Here is a 13,382-nt window from a genome sequence, read left to right as displayed (position 1 = left end):
CTCGATGAAGTGGCCGTTCACTTGCTAAGGGCAGCGAAACGTACGTCAAGGCTTTTCACCCTACAATCCTCCGGTAATGGTATTTTTATAGGTGTACTTGGGGCTTTCTATTTATCTATGCAATTTTGATAATGTCTATGCGATTACTTTTATATGTGGTATTTTAAACATGGTACCGTATTTTTCGAACTATAAGATGCACCGGACCATAAGACGCACCCTGGTTTTAGAGAAGGAAAATAGTAAAATAAAATTTTAAGCAAAAAATGTGGTCATGACACACTGTTATGGAGCGAGGATCTGCTGCTGACAAATATTATGGGGGTAATGTCCCCAAATTCTCTACTAAGGTACCCCATCCTGGTAATGATCCTCCTGCCTTGTATATGTCCTTCATCCTAGTATAGCCCCATCCTGCAATATACTGCCATCTTGGTATGTGCTCCCATCCTGCTATATACCTCATCCTGGTATATGGTTGCATCATGCTATATACACCATCCTGGCATATGGCCGCATCCTGCTATATACCCCCATCCTGGTATATGGCTGCATCCTTCTATATATCCCATCCTGGCATATTGCAGCATCCTGCTATATAGCCCCATCCTGGTATGTGCTCCCATCCTGCTATATACCCCATCCTGCTATATAACCCCATCCTGGTATGTGCTCTCATCCTGCTATATAGCCCCATTCTGCTATATACCCCCATCCTGCTATATGCCATTATCCTGCTATAAGCCATCATCCCGCTATATACCCCCATCCTGCTAAATACCCCCATCCATCCTGCTATATACCCCCATCCTGCTATATAACGCTATCCTGCTATATAGTCCCATCCTGCTATGTGGCCTGCATCCTGTGGCACACAAAAAAAAATAAATAAACATTTATACTCACCTTTCCTCGCTCCATGCAGCATCGCTCCTCCTCCTGTCTGTGCCGGCAGCAGCGCTGACCTGTGTGGAGCTGGCCACGATCTCTGCAGCATCGCGATGTCCTCCTGTCTGTGCCGGCCGCGGCTGTGTGTGGACACGTGCGCACAGCAATGACGTCATCGCTGTGAGCACTGCTAGTCTCCACACAGCCGCGGCCGGCACAGACAGGAGGAGATCGCGGTGCTGCAGGGCAACAGTGACGGGTGAGTATACTGATTCACTGCAGCCCGCGCTGATGATGATGCGCGGGGAGCAGTGAATATAGCCACACATGATCACTCCAGGCTGTAGTTGCCAGGGGTGATCATGCGGGTTGGCTGTTTAGTGTGCGCGCATCCGCTGCCCATCATCCCGCCCACCTGTCAGCGCCGGCTTCAGCGCTGAGAGATGGGCTAGAGGATGGGCGTGCATATGTAATGAGCGGGCCCACGTGGTCACAGTAAGCGCTGCTGCAGCCTGCTCATGCCCCCGATGACCCACTCCACCGCAGCACCCTCATTCCCCGCAGCCCTACATTCAGACTATAAGACGCACCCCCCACTTTCTCCCAACATTTGGGGGAAAAAAGTCCGTCTTATAGTCCGAAAAATACGGTAACTTTTGGTTAATTGTTTGATTAATTGTGTGCTCTATTTGGATTGCAACTTTGCACATGTCACTTTATTACATTGAGCCGCACTTTGCGCATAAAATTTCTTAACCGCTACGACTGTTACCATGTCTTTTTGGTGAAAACTCCTTTTTCCACCTGTATTGTAGGTTTTGTACCAGATCCATTTCCTCTCATCCTCTTTTTCAACTATTTGTCTACATGTTATTGGTGTTATTTATATTGCATTGTTCAATTTTGATATCTGGCAATAAATTTTGTCTTTCATTAGCTTTATTGCTCATGCTTTTATTCATCAAAATGTTTCTTATGAGCTGCTATTAGCCATTTGTGGGTCCTCTACGCATGGAGTTTTTTGTTGTTTCTTCTATGGAATATAAGGTGTTTATCATGGTAACAAAAATGTAGATAAAAACATGTTTTCCATTTTTTATTTGCTACACTCCATTGTGGAGATACCGGGCACCAAAATGACTGGCTCCGAATGTGTTAAATTTCTTATCTTTCAACTGGGCATTTTGTTTTCTTCATCTCTATGGGCATTTATTTTCATAGAAAAAAAATTACCTTTTTAAAAAATACTTTTCCTTTATACTGTCTTTAGTATCACCGTTATACAGCTCCTCCTCGCTGTTTAAACTCTCCAAAAATTAAGACAACAGCAGATTTTGTAGTCTTTGTAGAAATTCTTTGCAGATTTATATTTTTTAAATATTTAAAAAAAAAAAACCAAACAACATTTATCATTTCCTTTACACTTCACAAATACTTGCTACTTAGTTTGGTATATCACATAAAATCCCAATAAAAAAAAAGTTCAGGGAGTATGAATACTATTTCAAGACACTGTAAATACCATGAGATTGGAAATATTGTCATGAGGTCATGTTCTGACACAACACTCTTTACTGGCATTGTAGAATATATGTAATAAGCCTTATGTGTGAGTTATATTAATCATTCTTGAATTAAATGATTGAATCTAATAATTCTACTTTGTTGTTCAGTTTTCCAGCGATGCTTTTGCAGGCCTTGGCAAAAATATTAAGAGTCTTTTTCTAGAAAACAACAACCTCCAGAATCTTCCTCACATGAAAAACTTCAAAGGACTTGAAGTAATTAACTTGGCTAATAATCCATTTAACTGTGACTGCCAACTGCTCCATCTCCACAGGTAAGTCTCTATGGCTGTGCCCGACACAACCTCTTCTGGACACTCCAACTGGAGCACTTCCCGCCAGGGTGGCCAACTTAACTTGTCATTTTTTTTCTGGACAGCTTATTAATCATGGACACATTATATTATTCAGACACAGTGGAAAGCCATAATAAATCATTATGATAGTGATAATAATAATATTTATTCACTTATATAGCGCTATTAATTCCACAGCGCTTTACATACATTGGCAACACTGTCCCCATTAGGGCTCACAATCAAAATTCCCTATCAGTATGTTTTTGGAGTGTGGGAGGAAACTGGAGGAAACCCACGCAAACATCGGGAGAACATACAAACTCCTTGCAGATGTTGTCCTTAGTGGGACTAGAAGCCAGGACCCCAGCACTGCAAGGCTCCAGTGCTAACTTCTGAGCCACCGTGCCGCAGTGATAGTGATTTGCTGCCTTTAACTTTCATCTTCCTGGAATTCCTCCTCCAGCTTCACATCAGGGCTGTACGGTGGGGGAGGGGACTGGGAGTGCACCGGATTTTCATGGCACGCCCTTCTCTGTACGCTGAGGGCAAACCAGCCCCTTTCCCCACAATGCCGGGTGTAGGTTACTAGTTTTCCGGGTTCTAGATCCCGGTCCGGTTGGCCCATTGGGAGGTGAGGGTATACGTCCCGACGGGAGACAAAGATCTCGGCCTCCAGGCCCGGTTCAAAGATGAACCCCCATCCATGCTGGGGGTCAAACCGCCGTACTTGGCCCTCGTACCTCAGGCCCCGCACCCAATAGGTGGCACTTCTTAGGTTTTCTTTTTCATTAATGGTCTGGGCTAGGACCTCCGCCTTTTTCTTCTCCCGGGCTGCAATCTCCCGACCCAGCTGGCGCTGCTGCCGCTCCCAGTACGGAGCGTCTGAATGCTCCCCTTGCACACGGGTTGGGCCCAGCCGGGGCTCCCCCATGCCGGCCACAACCGGCACCTCCACTGGGAAACCCCGCTGTCGCGGCCTTCGATGCTGCCTTGCAGCGGCAACACTGCACTGCCTCAGCCGAGGCCTGGGTTCGGGAAGCGGCCAGCTTTACCTGCTGGGCGAGTCTTTGGATCTCAGCCGCCATCATTTTGGCCGGGCGGACTGCCGGGGCCTGGGCCTTCTGGGGCGCGGTCACTCCCGGGGTCGATGGATCCTGTTTAGGAACGGGCACCTTCCACGGTAACGTGATCGTTATGCGCTGAACATGCGGCCTTGCACGGGCTGCCTCCACAGGTGGGCCCTCACAGGCGGAGGGAACGAGTTCCGCCACCGGTGTCGGGGGTTGCGGACCAAGCGTGGAAGCAGCGGCAACCGGTACGGGCGGTGGAGAAGGCGATAGGAGAAGTGATGGTAGACCAGGTCCCTCAGCCGCAGTGGCCTGTCCCTCAGGGACACAGGGGCATGGGTCGCTCACCCACTCCTCCAATCTCGCCTCCATCTCACGTGCCCACACGGCCGCAGCTATCTCCCCCATCTCAGCCGTCCACTGCTCCATGAGGTACCTCACCTGCACTTGCAAGCGGCAGCACATTAGGGTCGTCCGGGCCTCCACCCACACCGCTGTTCCAGGCGTGGGCTCCGGGAATTCGAGCTTGCCGGGCGGGGCGGACATGTTGCTGCTTGCGTGTCCAGGAACCAGATGGGTGGCATAGTCCTGGAGTCCCTGCCCTTTATCCCCTCAGTCACATGAGGCAGGATCTTCACCCGCCCACCCCCCCCTTGGTCTTTTCAGGGCACTCTGCTTGCCTTCTGCACCGCTCTGCTCTCAGGGGGCTGGGCTTTACTTTCGCGCCCTTTTTGCTTGGAGAAGACGACTTGGGTGGGAAACTTTGCGCCACAGGAAGGTGACAAGATGGCGGATTCTGCAATTTTTCAATGGGGACTCCGCTGACGATAACTTCAAGGCGCACTTCCACAGGTAAGTGGATGGGTTCAATCCTGTTCGTGACACCAGAAGAGTCGATGTGTACCGCCTCGGGGCTCGGCCGGCTGCCAAACCGCTCGGTTCCGTGCTCGTCGGTGGGTGGCTCGAGCTCTCCACGGACCCGGGGGTCACGTCGCACTGAAAGGGGTTTGGCGCTACACGTAGGGACTTCGGTGGGGAAATCCACGGCCGGAGCCGCGGTGGTTTGTAGGGGATTTAAGTTCGTGACGCCACCCACGGGTTGTGGTGAATGGATGGGCACCCCCGCTGCCATTGACTAGGCTCCCGGGGATGGTGTTGCGCAGCTTGGTGTTGGCCCCCTCCGTGGGTAGGGGGATGATGGTCCCGGGGGCCCGAGGGAGGTGGTGAGGCGAGGGGATGGAGGCGTGCTGGGGTGTCGGTGCGGTGCGGCGCGGTGCGCGGCCCGAAAGCACTGGTGTACTCACTATGATAAAACACGCTGGAGTCTCTGGTAAACCAAACAAGATGGTGAGCAGTGCCCGCAGATGCTAGCCCCTTGGGTCTCTATGCCTGAGCGGTGGCTTTACCCCTATGGTTGGGCTGTTGTCTTCAGTCGGGTCTTATGTGGGAAAGGTCCTAAAGTCCAGTCTTCAATCAGTTGATTCGACTCGGCCCGGTAGTTTCTGGGCCTCGTACTGGTTCTGAGTACCCCTCCTGGTGCTCCGGTTTCCAATCGGCTCCCCGCTTCGGTACCGGTGGGCCACCGCCCGTCACCGGTCCCTACGGTTCCACTGGCTGTAATCCCAGCTCCTGTACATGGCCACCACCGTCTGCCTCCTTGCCAGAGGTGACTGGGCTCCAACCCAGACACCTGGTGTAGACTTTTGGCAGGCCTGAGCACAGGTCTGCCCTTGAACTTGATTCCAAGTCACTCCACTGTCAAACCACAACTTTCTCTCTAACTGTTTTCCCGCCTCTGGGACTGTGAACTCATCGGTAGGCAGAGCCAACCGCCTGGCTCCGCCCACCTGGTGTGAACATCAAACCCGGAGGGTGGTGGCAAGGGTTTTGTAATTTGGCTGCTGTCACCTTGCTAGGGGGGGGAGTGTGTGTGTGTGCATGGAACTACCTGGGACGACCTGGCTAGTCCAGGGCGTCACACCACCACCATTGTCCCCAGTGGTAACAGACTGTGCAGCGGCAGTTCCATCACGATAACCGCAACTCGCAAGTGGCGTCACAATATAAACTCTTTCATCTCCCCTGTACATATTCTCCATTAAAAAGCATCCCCAGGGTCACGGAACCGTGCATCAGCCGTTGAACCACTGTGACACAGCATCCCCGTACATATACGGCCTGGGACCGAGTACCCTATAGCCCTGGGTGACACGTGTTATTCAGAGACCTTATACTTAGCTACAACTAAGAACACTTAAGGCTGCTTTACACGCAGCGACATCGCTAGCAATGTCACTCGTGAAAGCACCCGCCCCCGTCGTTTGTGCGTCACGGGCAAATCGCTGCCCGCGGCGTACAAAATCGCTAGTACCCGTCACACATACTTACCTTCCTAGCGACATCGCTGTGGCCGGCGAACAGCCTCTTTTCTACGGAGGCGGATCGTGCGGCGTCACAATGACATCACACGGCAGGCGTCCAATAGAAGCAGAGGGGCGGAGAGCAGCCGCATTAAAGTCACGCCAACCTCGTTGCCGGAGGACGCAGGTACGGTGTTGTTCGTCGTTCCTAGGGTGTCACACGTGCTGCCTCAGGAACAACGAATAACCTGCGTCCAAAAGCAGCGACATTTGGGAAATGGACGACGTGTCAGCGATCAATGATTTGGTGAGTATTTTGCTTCGTTAGCGGTCGCTCATACGTGTCACACGCAACAACGTCGCTAACGAGGCGTCACGAATTCCGTGACCCCAACGACATCTCGTTAGCGATGTCGTTGCGTGTAAAGCCTCCTTTAGTGTTTAAAACACATTGGTTTTATACTCCTGTCCGTCTGCCTTAATGGCTTTTTTTCTACAAATAAAGGTGTTTTTAATCATACATTGATTTTTTACACTAAGAGTGCTGTATTTTCTCCTCCTTTTTTAATCATAGTGGTCACATGATTGCCCAGTCTAGCCACCAGCACAGGGAAGATCCAGACAGTGAGCACTGTGTGCAATGTGAGGATTCACAAGCCTGCAGTCTCACAGAGTGGACAACACTTTTGAAGAACTTAAGAGAGCTTCATTTGTAATAATATCATGAGAATTGATATTATAAAGTCTCTTTTAATAAAATAATAAAAACACTAAGCAGACCTAACACCTAAGCATGCACTAGGAAGCCCAATAGGGGGTAACAATAAATTACAGTGGGATATCGTAGGGGCGGACATATCATTGGTGCAATCTGTACATTTACACATGGGGCCCATTTCTACCTCCAAAGCAGGTGCAAAGGGCCCAAATATTGTTCTTGTACAGGGGCCCTCTTCTGTCTGTATCCACCAGTAGGGTATCTAATACCTGGAATTCATCGTAATGGTCCTTATTATTCCTCTGTAATTGGATTATATATTTGTACTATTGTCAGCAGCATTACTAATAAATCTAAATAGGCAGTTTGCCTTACAATTCATGGCAGAGTATTTGGCCTTATTTTGAGCTTCAGGAAAACCTTTTGGACTCATAGTAGATCATTTTGTTTTTATCCCTTACAGATGGATCAGCAGGCTAAATCTAAAGGTGGGAGCCACCTGTGCAGCTCCTAAAAACCTAAGAGGCCATAAGGTCAGAAATGCTAAATTTGCTTCTTGTCCAGGATGGCAAGATAACAAAAACAGGAATAAGAGAAAGATATTTGCCACTTCTACCAGGAAGAACAAACCCAGGAAATAGGAACAAGAGGCTAATTACACTTACTGTAGTCATTTATGAAAAAAATGGCAGACACTTGGTCTTGGTTTTTATTTTTTATTGTGTAAATGAATAATCTTCTTTTATCTTTATTGTCATGTTATAAGAATATTCACACATAATCGCTTCTGGACTATACATATTATCAGCGACTGTAATTATAAGACATCTGTAGTAGAGGCTGCCGTTTACCATTTCCTACAAGACCCCTGGCCTCCTGGCTGCGACTCCCAGAGAAATAGAAGATTCCGGCAGCAGCACTGACATTTTAAGGCGATGTGCCATTTCACTGAATGGCCAACAACTTTATAAATATTTTTAATAAAATATATATGCGAAGACTCGAGCACTGAGTCTAGGGAGTGGAGAAGGCTCATTATAAGTGATTTGCATAAAAGAAAAATGTATTTAGAATAAAAATTACAGTTAAAAGAGATAGATAAAGATAAGATACAAAAGGTATACAACACAAGGGGCTGCTGAGAAGTCTTTGCCTTTACCCAGAAAGAAACGAGATAGGATGATGAAACTTTACATTTATTCCACATACTTTCCACTGATGTCAGCACACTTCTTTCATCGGTATTCCATTTCTTTTAGCCTAGCAAAAAGAAGGATTTCGGTCGTGCCTCAAACCAAGCATCCATAGCAGCAGAAATGGTGTAAAATTTGATATCCTTGAGGTGTTTCTTCAGGTTTGGAAACAGATAATAGTCGGAGGGAGCTAGATCTGGTGAATAAGGTGGGTGGTCAACTAGCTGGAAGCCCAACTCTGCCAGTTTTGCCATGGTCGCTTGTGCAGTGTGAACGGAGACATTGTCTTGCAGGAACAATATTCCTTTGGACAGCTTGCTGCACCTTTTGGCCTTCAGAACTGCCTTCAATTGGTCCAAAAAATCAATGTAATGCCTTGCATTGATGGTGGAACCCTTTTGAAGGTAGTCCACTAGCAGCACACCCTCCTTATCCTAGAACACAGACGCCATCACCTTAGTGGCTGATTTTTGCACTATGAACTTCTTTGGACGAGGAGACCGACTGTGCCTCCACTATTTTGATTGCACCTTGTTTTCAGGGTCATACAAATAAATCGAGGTTTCATCCATAGTGACCTGTCGATCCAGAAAGTTCTTATCAGTCCGGAAACGCTGACAAATGCATCGGGAAGTTTTCACTCGCATGCTTATCTGATCTGTTGTCAAACATTTAGGGACCCACTTTGCAGATAGCTTCCTCATGTCCAAATGTTCATGGATAATGACACAAACACGTTCACAGGAAATCACCATGATGTCTGCTATTGCTTTAGCTGAAATTCGTCGATTCTCCAGTATGAGGTTGCGTACAGCATTGACGATCTCCGGAACAACAACCACTCTCGGTCATCCAGGACATTCCTCATCATTGATGCTGAAGTGGCCAGTTTTAAATTTGGCAACCCAGTTCTTAACTGTGGAATATGAAGGGCATTGAACCCCAATGTCTGTGACATACAGTATCACCATGAATATCCTTCGTGGACTTTCCTTGAAGAAAAACATTTTATCAGTCCACTGCTCTCAGTTGCTGTGAATATCACATTAGACTCCGCCATTTTTTTTCCCGCGTGCGTAGAACACTGTTGTCATAAGCAACAAACACAAAATTTTGAAAACATAAATTAGACACATAAGGCTTTCATGTGATGTAACATTTGTTACCATAGAAACAAAAAAGATCACAAAGACTTATCGGCAGCCCCTCGTATATGGGACCTGTATGAATATCGAAAAGGGATCTGCTCAAAATTTCAATTATAGCGCATAGCCATTGCTTTTCTGTGTCTGCTCAAAGCAAACAATGTGTTTTCCAACAATAATAAAATATTACAAAGATAAGCAATTATACATTTGCAAGGATAATTGTCTCAAAAGACTTGAAGTCGCCTGGTTTCTGTAAGAATATCTATTCTATGCCTGGAACAACAAGTTACAGAACATGCTGACAATATCTGCAGGCTGAGCCTTGGTTTCTTTTAGTTGGAATAAAACATGATTTTACAAAGCTGGTGTATAGCTGTCATATTACAGGTAATTAATATATTGCCAAATGATGGATTATAATAGCTGTGTTGATTATTTTCTGTATCAGTTCCCTCCTTTTATTTCTACATACTGTAAATAGATTTATCAATTTCAAAACAATTAGAATTCAGTTGCTGCTTATATGAGCTGGAAGTTCACTGTTTGCAGATATACATGAACATTTGAGATATAAAGTATAGAATGAAGCTAAAACCAAGAATTGCAGTAACTCACTCAGCCAAGCTCCTATGGAACCATCTGTGAGAGCAGATCCAGTCCGATGTCAACTCTTGGGGCTTTATTACACAAGGTCAGAGCTCTCAAACATGTGAAGACAGCATTCATCCCCCACCTACACACCCCGCATTGCGCTTCTAACTAGTGATGGGCGAAACCTGAATTGTAAAGTTTATGGTTCCGTACCAGACACCCATTGTCCGTGCACGGACCCCGAACATCTTCTCAGGGAAGTCCGTATGAGGCTATGTGCACACGCTGCGGATTTACCGCGGATTGTACCGCGAATTTGCAGCGGATTTGCTGCAGAAAATGTTTTTAACATTTCTGCAGTCATTCCCCAGCAAAACCTATGTATATAAAAAAAATGCTGTGCGCACACTGCGTTTTTTAATACCTGCGGATTTACCTGCAGAATTTCTGCTGCGGAATTAATGTGCATGTATCTTCTTTTCCGCAGGTACCTGCGTTTTTTGCCATAGATAATGGTAAAAACCCGCAGGGACCAACCTGCGGAAAAAATGCGGCAAATCTGCACCAAAATCGCGGCAAAACCGCATGTAGATTTCGTTGCAGTTTTGATGCGTTTTATTACCGTAGGTGCGGAATTCTTTCGGAGGGTCCAGTTTTTCCTTAAGAAAAAGTCAATTTCTAGTGCGCGCATACAGTAGCCTTACCTGTTCGGGTTCGGCCACCTGGATAAAAATTTTAGAAAAAAGAGGCAAAATGGGGATTAAAGGAGGAGAATTAAACTTACAGAATTTCCATGTGGCTGTCACACTGTTTCCAGGTCCACTCATTAAATCTCATGAATGTTCACTGCTTTCCCCGCCCATACTCTTGTAATAGTGAGAGGAGAGCTATATATTTGAGGTTGTCAGTATGGATGTTCATCACACATGTAACAATATTGTCTCTCCACTAGGTGTCAGTAATACTCGTTATTGGTCTGAATTTAGTAAGTGTTGGAAAACAAAGCTTGAAAATTTTTATATAAACCGTGCCGTATCTAGCAGAAGAGTTGTGCAGTGAAAATGTAACTTTGTTGCGGGTTATGTAAAATACTTTTAATGCATCATTGCTCTGTCACTTACGCTGATGTAAGGGAGCATTTGGTGGTTGCCACGGACACGGAGCTGGGACTGAACATAGAGTAGCTTCTAAAAAGAAAACAGAAAGAAAAGGAGTAAGGCAAGGATCTTAGTTAGCGGTCCTGGTCCCTTGTATACTGCAGCAAGTTTGTGCTCCTGTGAACGGTGACACCTGGAACAGTCATCCTCTGCCCTTGTTCGATGGAGAGAGCGAAGAGGCCCATCAGTGGGTTAGCAATGTAAGAAGGCGGCCATTTGTGAGGAGTGATGAAACACCTATAGAGGGTATAGTACCCTGTGTTACAATCCAGGATAAGATACCTTGTTTCCATCCACCTGTATTGAAGGCTATTTGACCAGTCCAATGAGCTAGTTAGGGGTAGATAAGTATTTGGACTAATCTGAATAACTAATGGATCTGTGGCAGCTGTAATTTGTCGCACCGCCTTGTGAGAAGCCGGGCCTACTACTGTGCCGCCCCCGTACCAGCATCCGCCACTGATCGGATCCGGAACTTCAGGTGTGGTGGCTCGAGGATCTCCGGACCCGGGGGTCTCGCAGACACGCCGAATAAAATGGGGGGACATAGATGTACGGGCTAGGCCGTAATAGGTTTGTGACGCCACCCACTGTGTGTGGTGAGGTGGGACACCACTGCTGCTGTTACGGGGCACCCGGGGGAGATGTTGTGCAGCAATATGTTAACTCCTCTGTGGGCAGTGATGGTGGCCCTGGGACCAGGGGGCATGAAGACCGCAGGGGGTGTTGGTGTACTCACTTTCAGTAAAACACACAAGTCTCTGGTAAACCAAGGTGCTGGTGGCCGGTGCCGTGGCCGGTCGCGTTCGGGATCTCCCACCCGGCTGGTGGTTTCTATCCTTTTCCTGCATTGTTTAAGTAGAAAAGACTTCCCAGTATGAAACGTAGGAGTCCGCTTCCGGCTGGATGTGGCCTAAGCAGCCGTAACTGCAGACGCTGGCCCGTGGGATCTATGGGATCTATCTTATCCCTAATCGGTGTGCTGTTGTCTTCTATGAGGGACTTTGGGTGGAACAGGACCTCTAGTCCTGGCCTCAATTGGTTAATTAACCAGTTCCACTGGCTTCTGGGTCCGAGTACCCCCTTTGTGCTATGGTTTCCGGGTCGGTTCCCCGTATCAGTACTGGTGGGCTACAACTCTGGCCCAGTCCACCTCGGTTCCACCGAGCCGTCTTCCCGTCTCCTGCTGATGGAGACCACCGTCTGCCTCCTAGCCAGTGGCACCAGGGCTCCTACCCTGGTACCTGTCAGTCTGCTTCAGGCCTGAGACACAGGCCTGACCTCCACTCCACACTTAACTACAAGCTGGACTGTCTACTCTTCCCGCCCCGGGCTGTCTAAACCCCTGGGTGGGCGTGTCCCAACCGCCTGGTCACGCCCACTGTTGTGTCTATCTTTCCCTAAGGGGGGTGACTAGGGTTTAATGGTTGGCTGTGTGTTTCTTAGTGAGGGAAGGTGTTATGCTGGGGCCTATATGTGACTACCTGGTTTTGCCAGAGTGTCACACTCCCACTTGGTTAAACACAGACCATCCGCGGGCTGTCCAACCACCACCGGTTTATTTTTACTGCAAGAGATAAAAGAATTAAACATTTTACAAGCATAATAACATATTTACATTTCAAGAATATTTGGATTTCTTCCCTTACGGGAGGCAGGTTACTTAAACGTTGCATATACATAACCGGGACGGGACGGACCGGGTCCTTTCCACTTCACCCACCCAAAACAACCTAGCCCTGGTGCCACCACTAAAGCACAGGTTGGCACCCCTTTGCCCAAGTCCAGGCTAGGTTCGGGTGTTGCCCAAACGGGCCAGGTAAAAAGTTCCTTACCCGGCAGTCCTTTCAAGGGCCCCACGTCCATGGGACCCTGACCCGGAGGGTAGTCACCGGTCTCGTTGGTGACAGGGCCTTGGCCTACTCTACCGCAGGCCCGTCCTCCAATCAGCCTCTCCAGAGACTGCAGTTTGGTGAAAAGGATGGTCTGGGGCTATTTACAAGGCCCAAAAGTTTATGGGTTGGCCTGCAAGTTCTCAGCCATTGTCTTTAGTTTAACTTTTAACTTTAGAAACGGGACATTTTAAAGGCACACTGTCCCAACGGGGAACTGAACTGCGGGTAGCCGGGAACCACTACCTAAACACTTATAAGTGCGGGCATGCACATCCACTTTACACTTTCTTCAGGCAACGATCTCCTTACGCAGCTGCTGTTGCTGCTGCTCCCAGCCTGGGGCACGGTTTCTGTGCTTCCCTTCCCGCTCAGGAGCCAGACTTTCTGGGGAACCTTCGGCGCCGGCTACGACCGGCCTCACATACTGCCGTGGGACCCCATGCTCAACAGCTTGTGCCTCCTTACCACGAGCACCTTGCCGCTGGTCTTCAGCTGTGACAA

The 13,382-nt window shown here is 47.9% G+C and overlaps 1 protein-coding gene across 1 annotated transcript in view; it reads left to right on the top strand.

The window, feature by feature from the left end:
• The window catches only part of CHADL (chondroadherin like), a 405,933-nt gene extending 396,423 nt beyond the window's left edge, over window positions 1-9,510 (top strand). Inside the window, exons 4-5 of the mRNA XM_075321934.1 lie at window positions 2,562-2,728; window positions 7,361-9,510. Coding sequence (XP_075178049.1) covers window positions 2,562-2,728; window positions 7,361-7,538 — 345 coding nt within the window. The 3' untranslated portion in view covers window positions 7,539-9,510. The remainder of the gene's footprint in view (window positions 1-2,561; window positions 2,729-7,360) is intronic.
• The last annotated feature ends 3,872 nt before the right edge of the window (window positions 9,511-13,382 follow it).

This window comes from Anomaloglossus baeobatrachus, chromosome 8 (assembly GCF_048569485.1).
Source record: "Anomaloglossus baeobatrachus isolate aAnoBae1 chromosome 8, aAnoBae1.hap1, whole genome shotgun sequence".
NCBI classification, from domain to species: domain Eukaryota; kingdom Metazoa; phylum Chordata; class Amphibia; order Anura; family Aromobatidae; genus Anomaloglossus; species Anomaloglossus baeobatrachus.
This window is presented reverse-complemented; position numbering and strand designations above follow the sequence as displayed.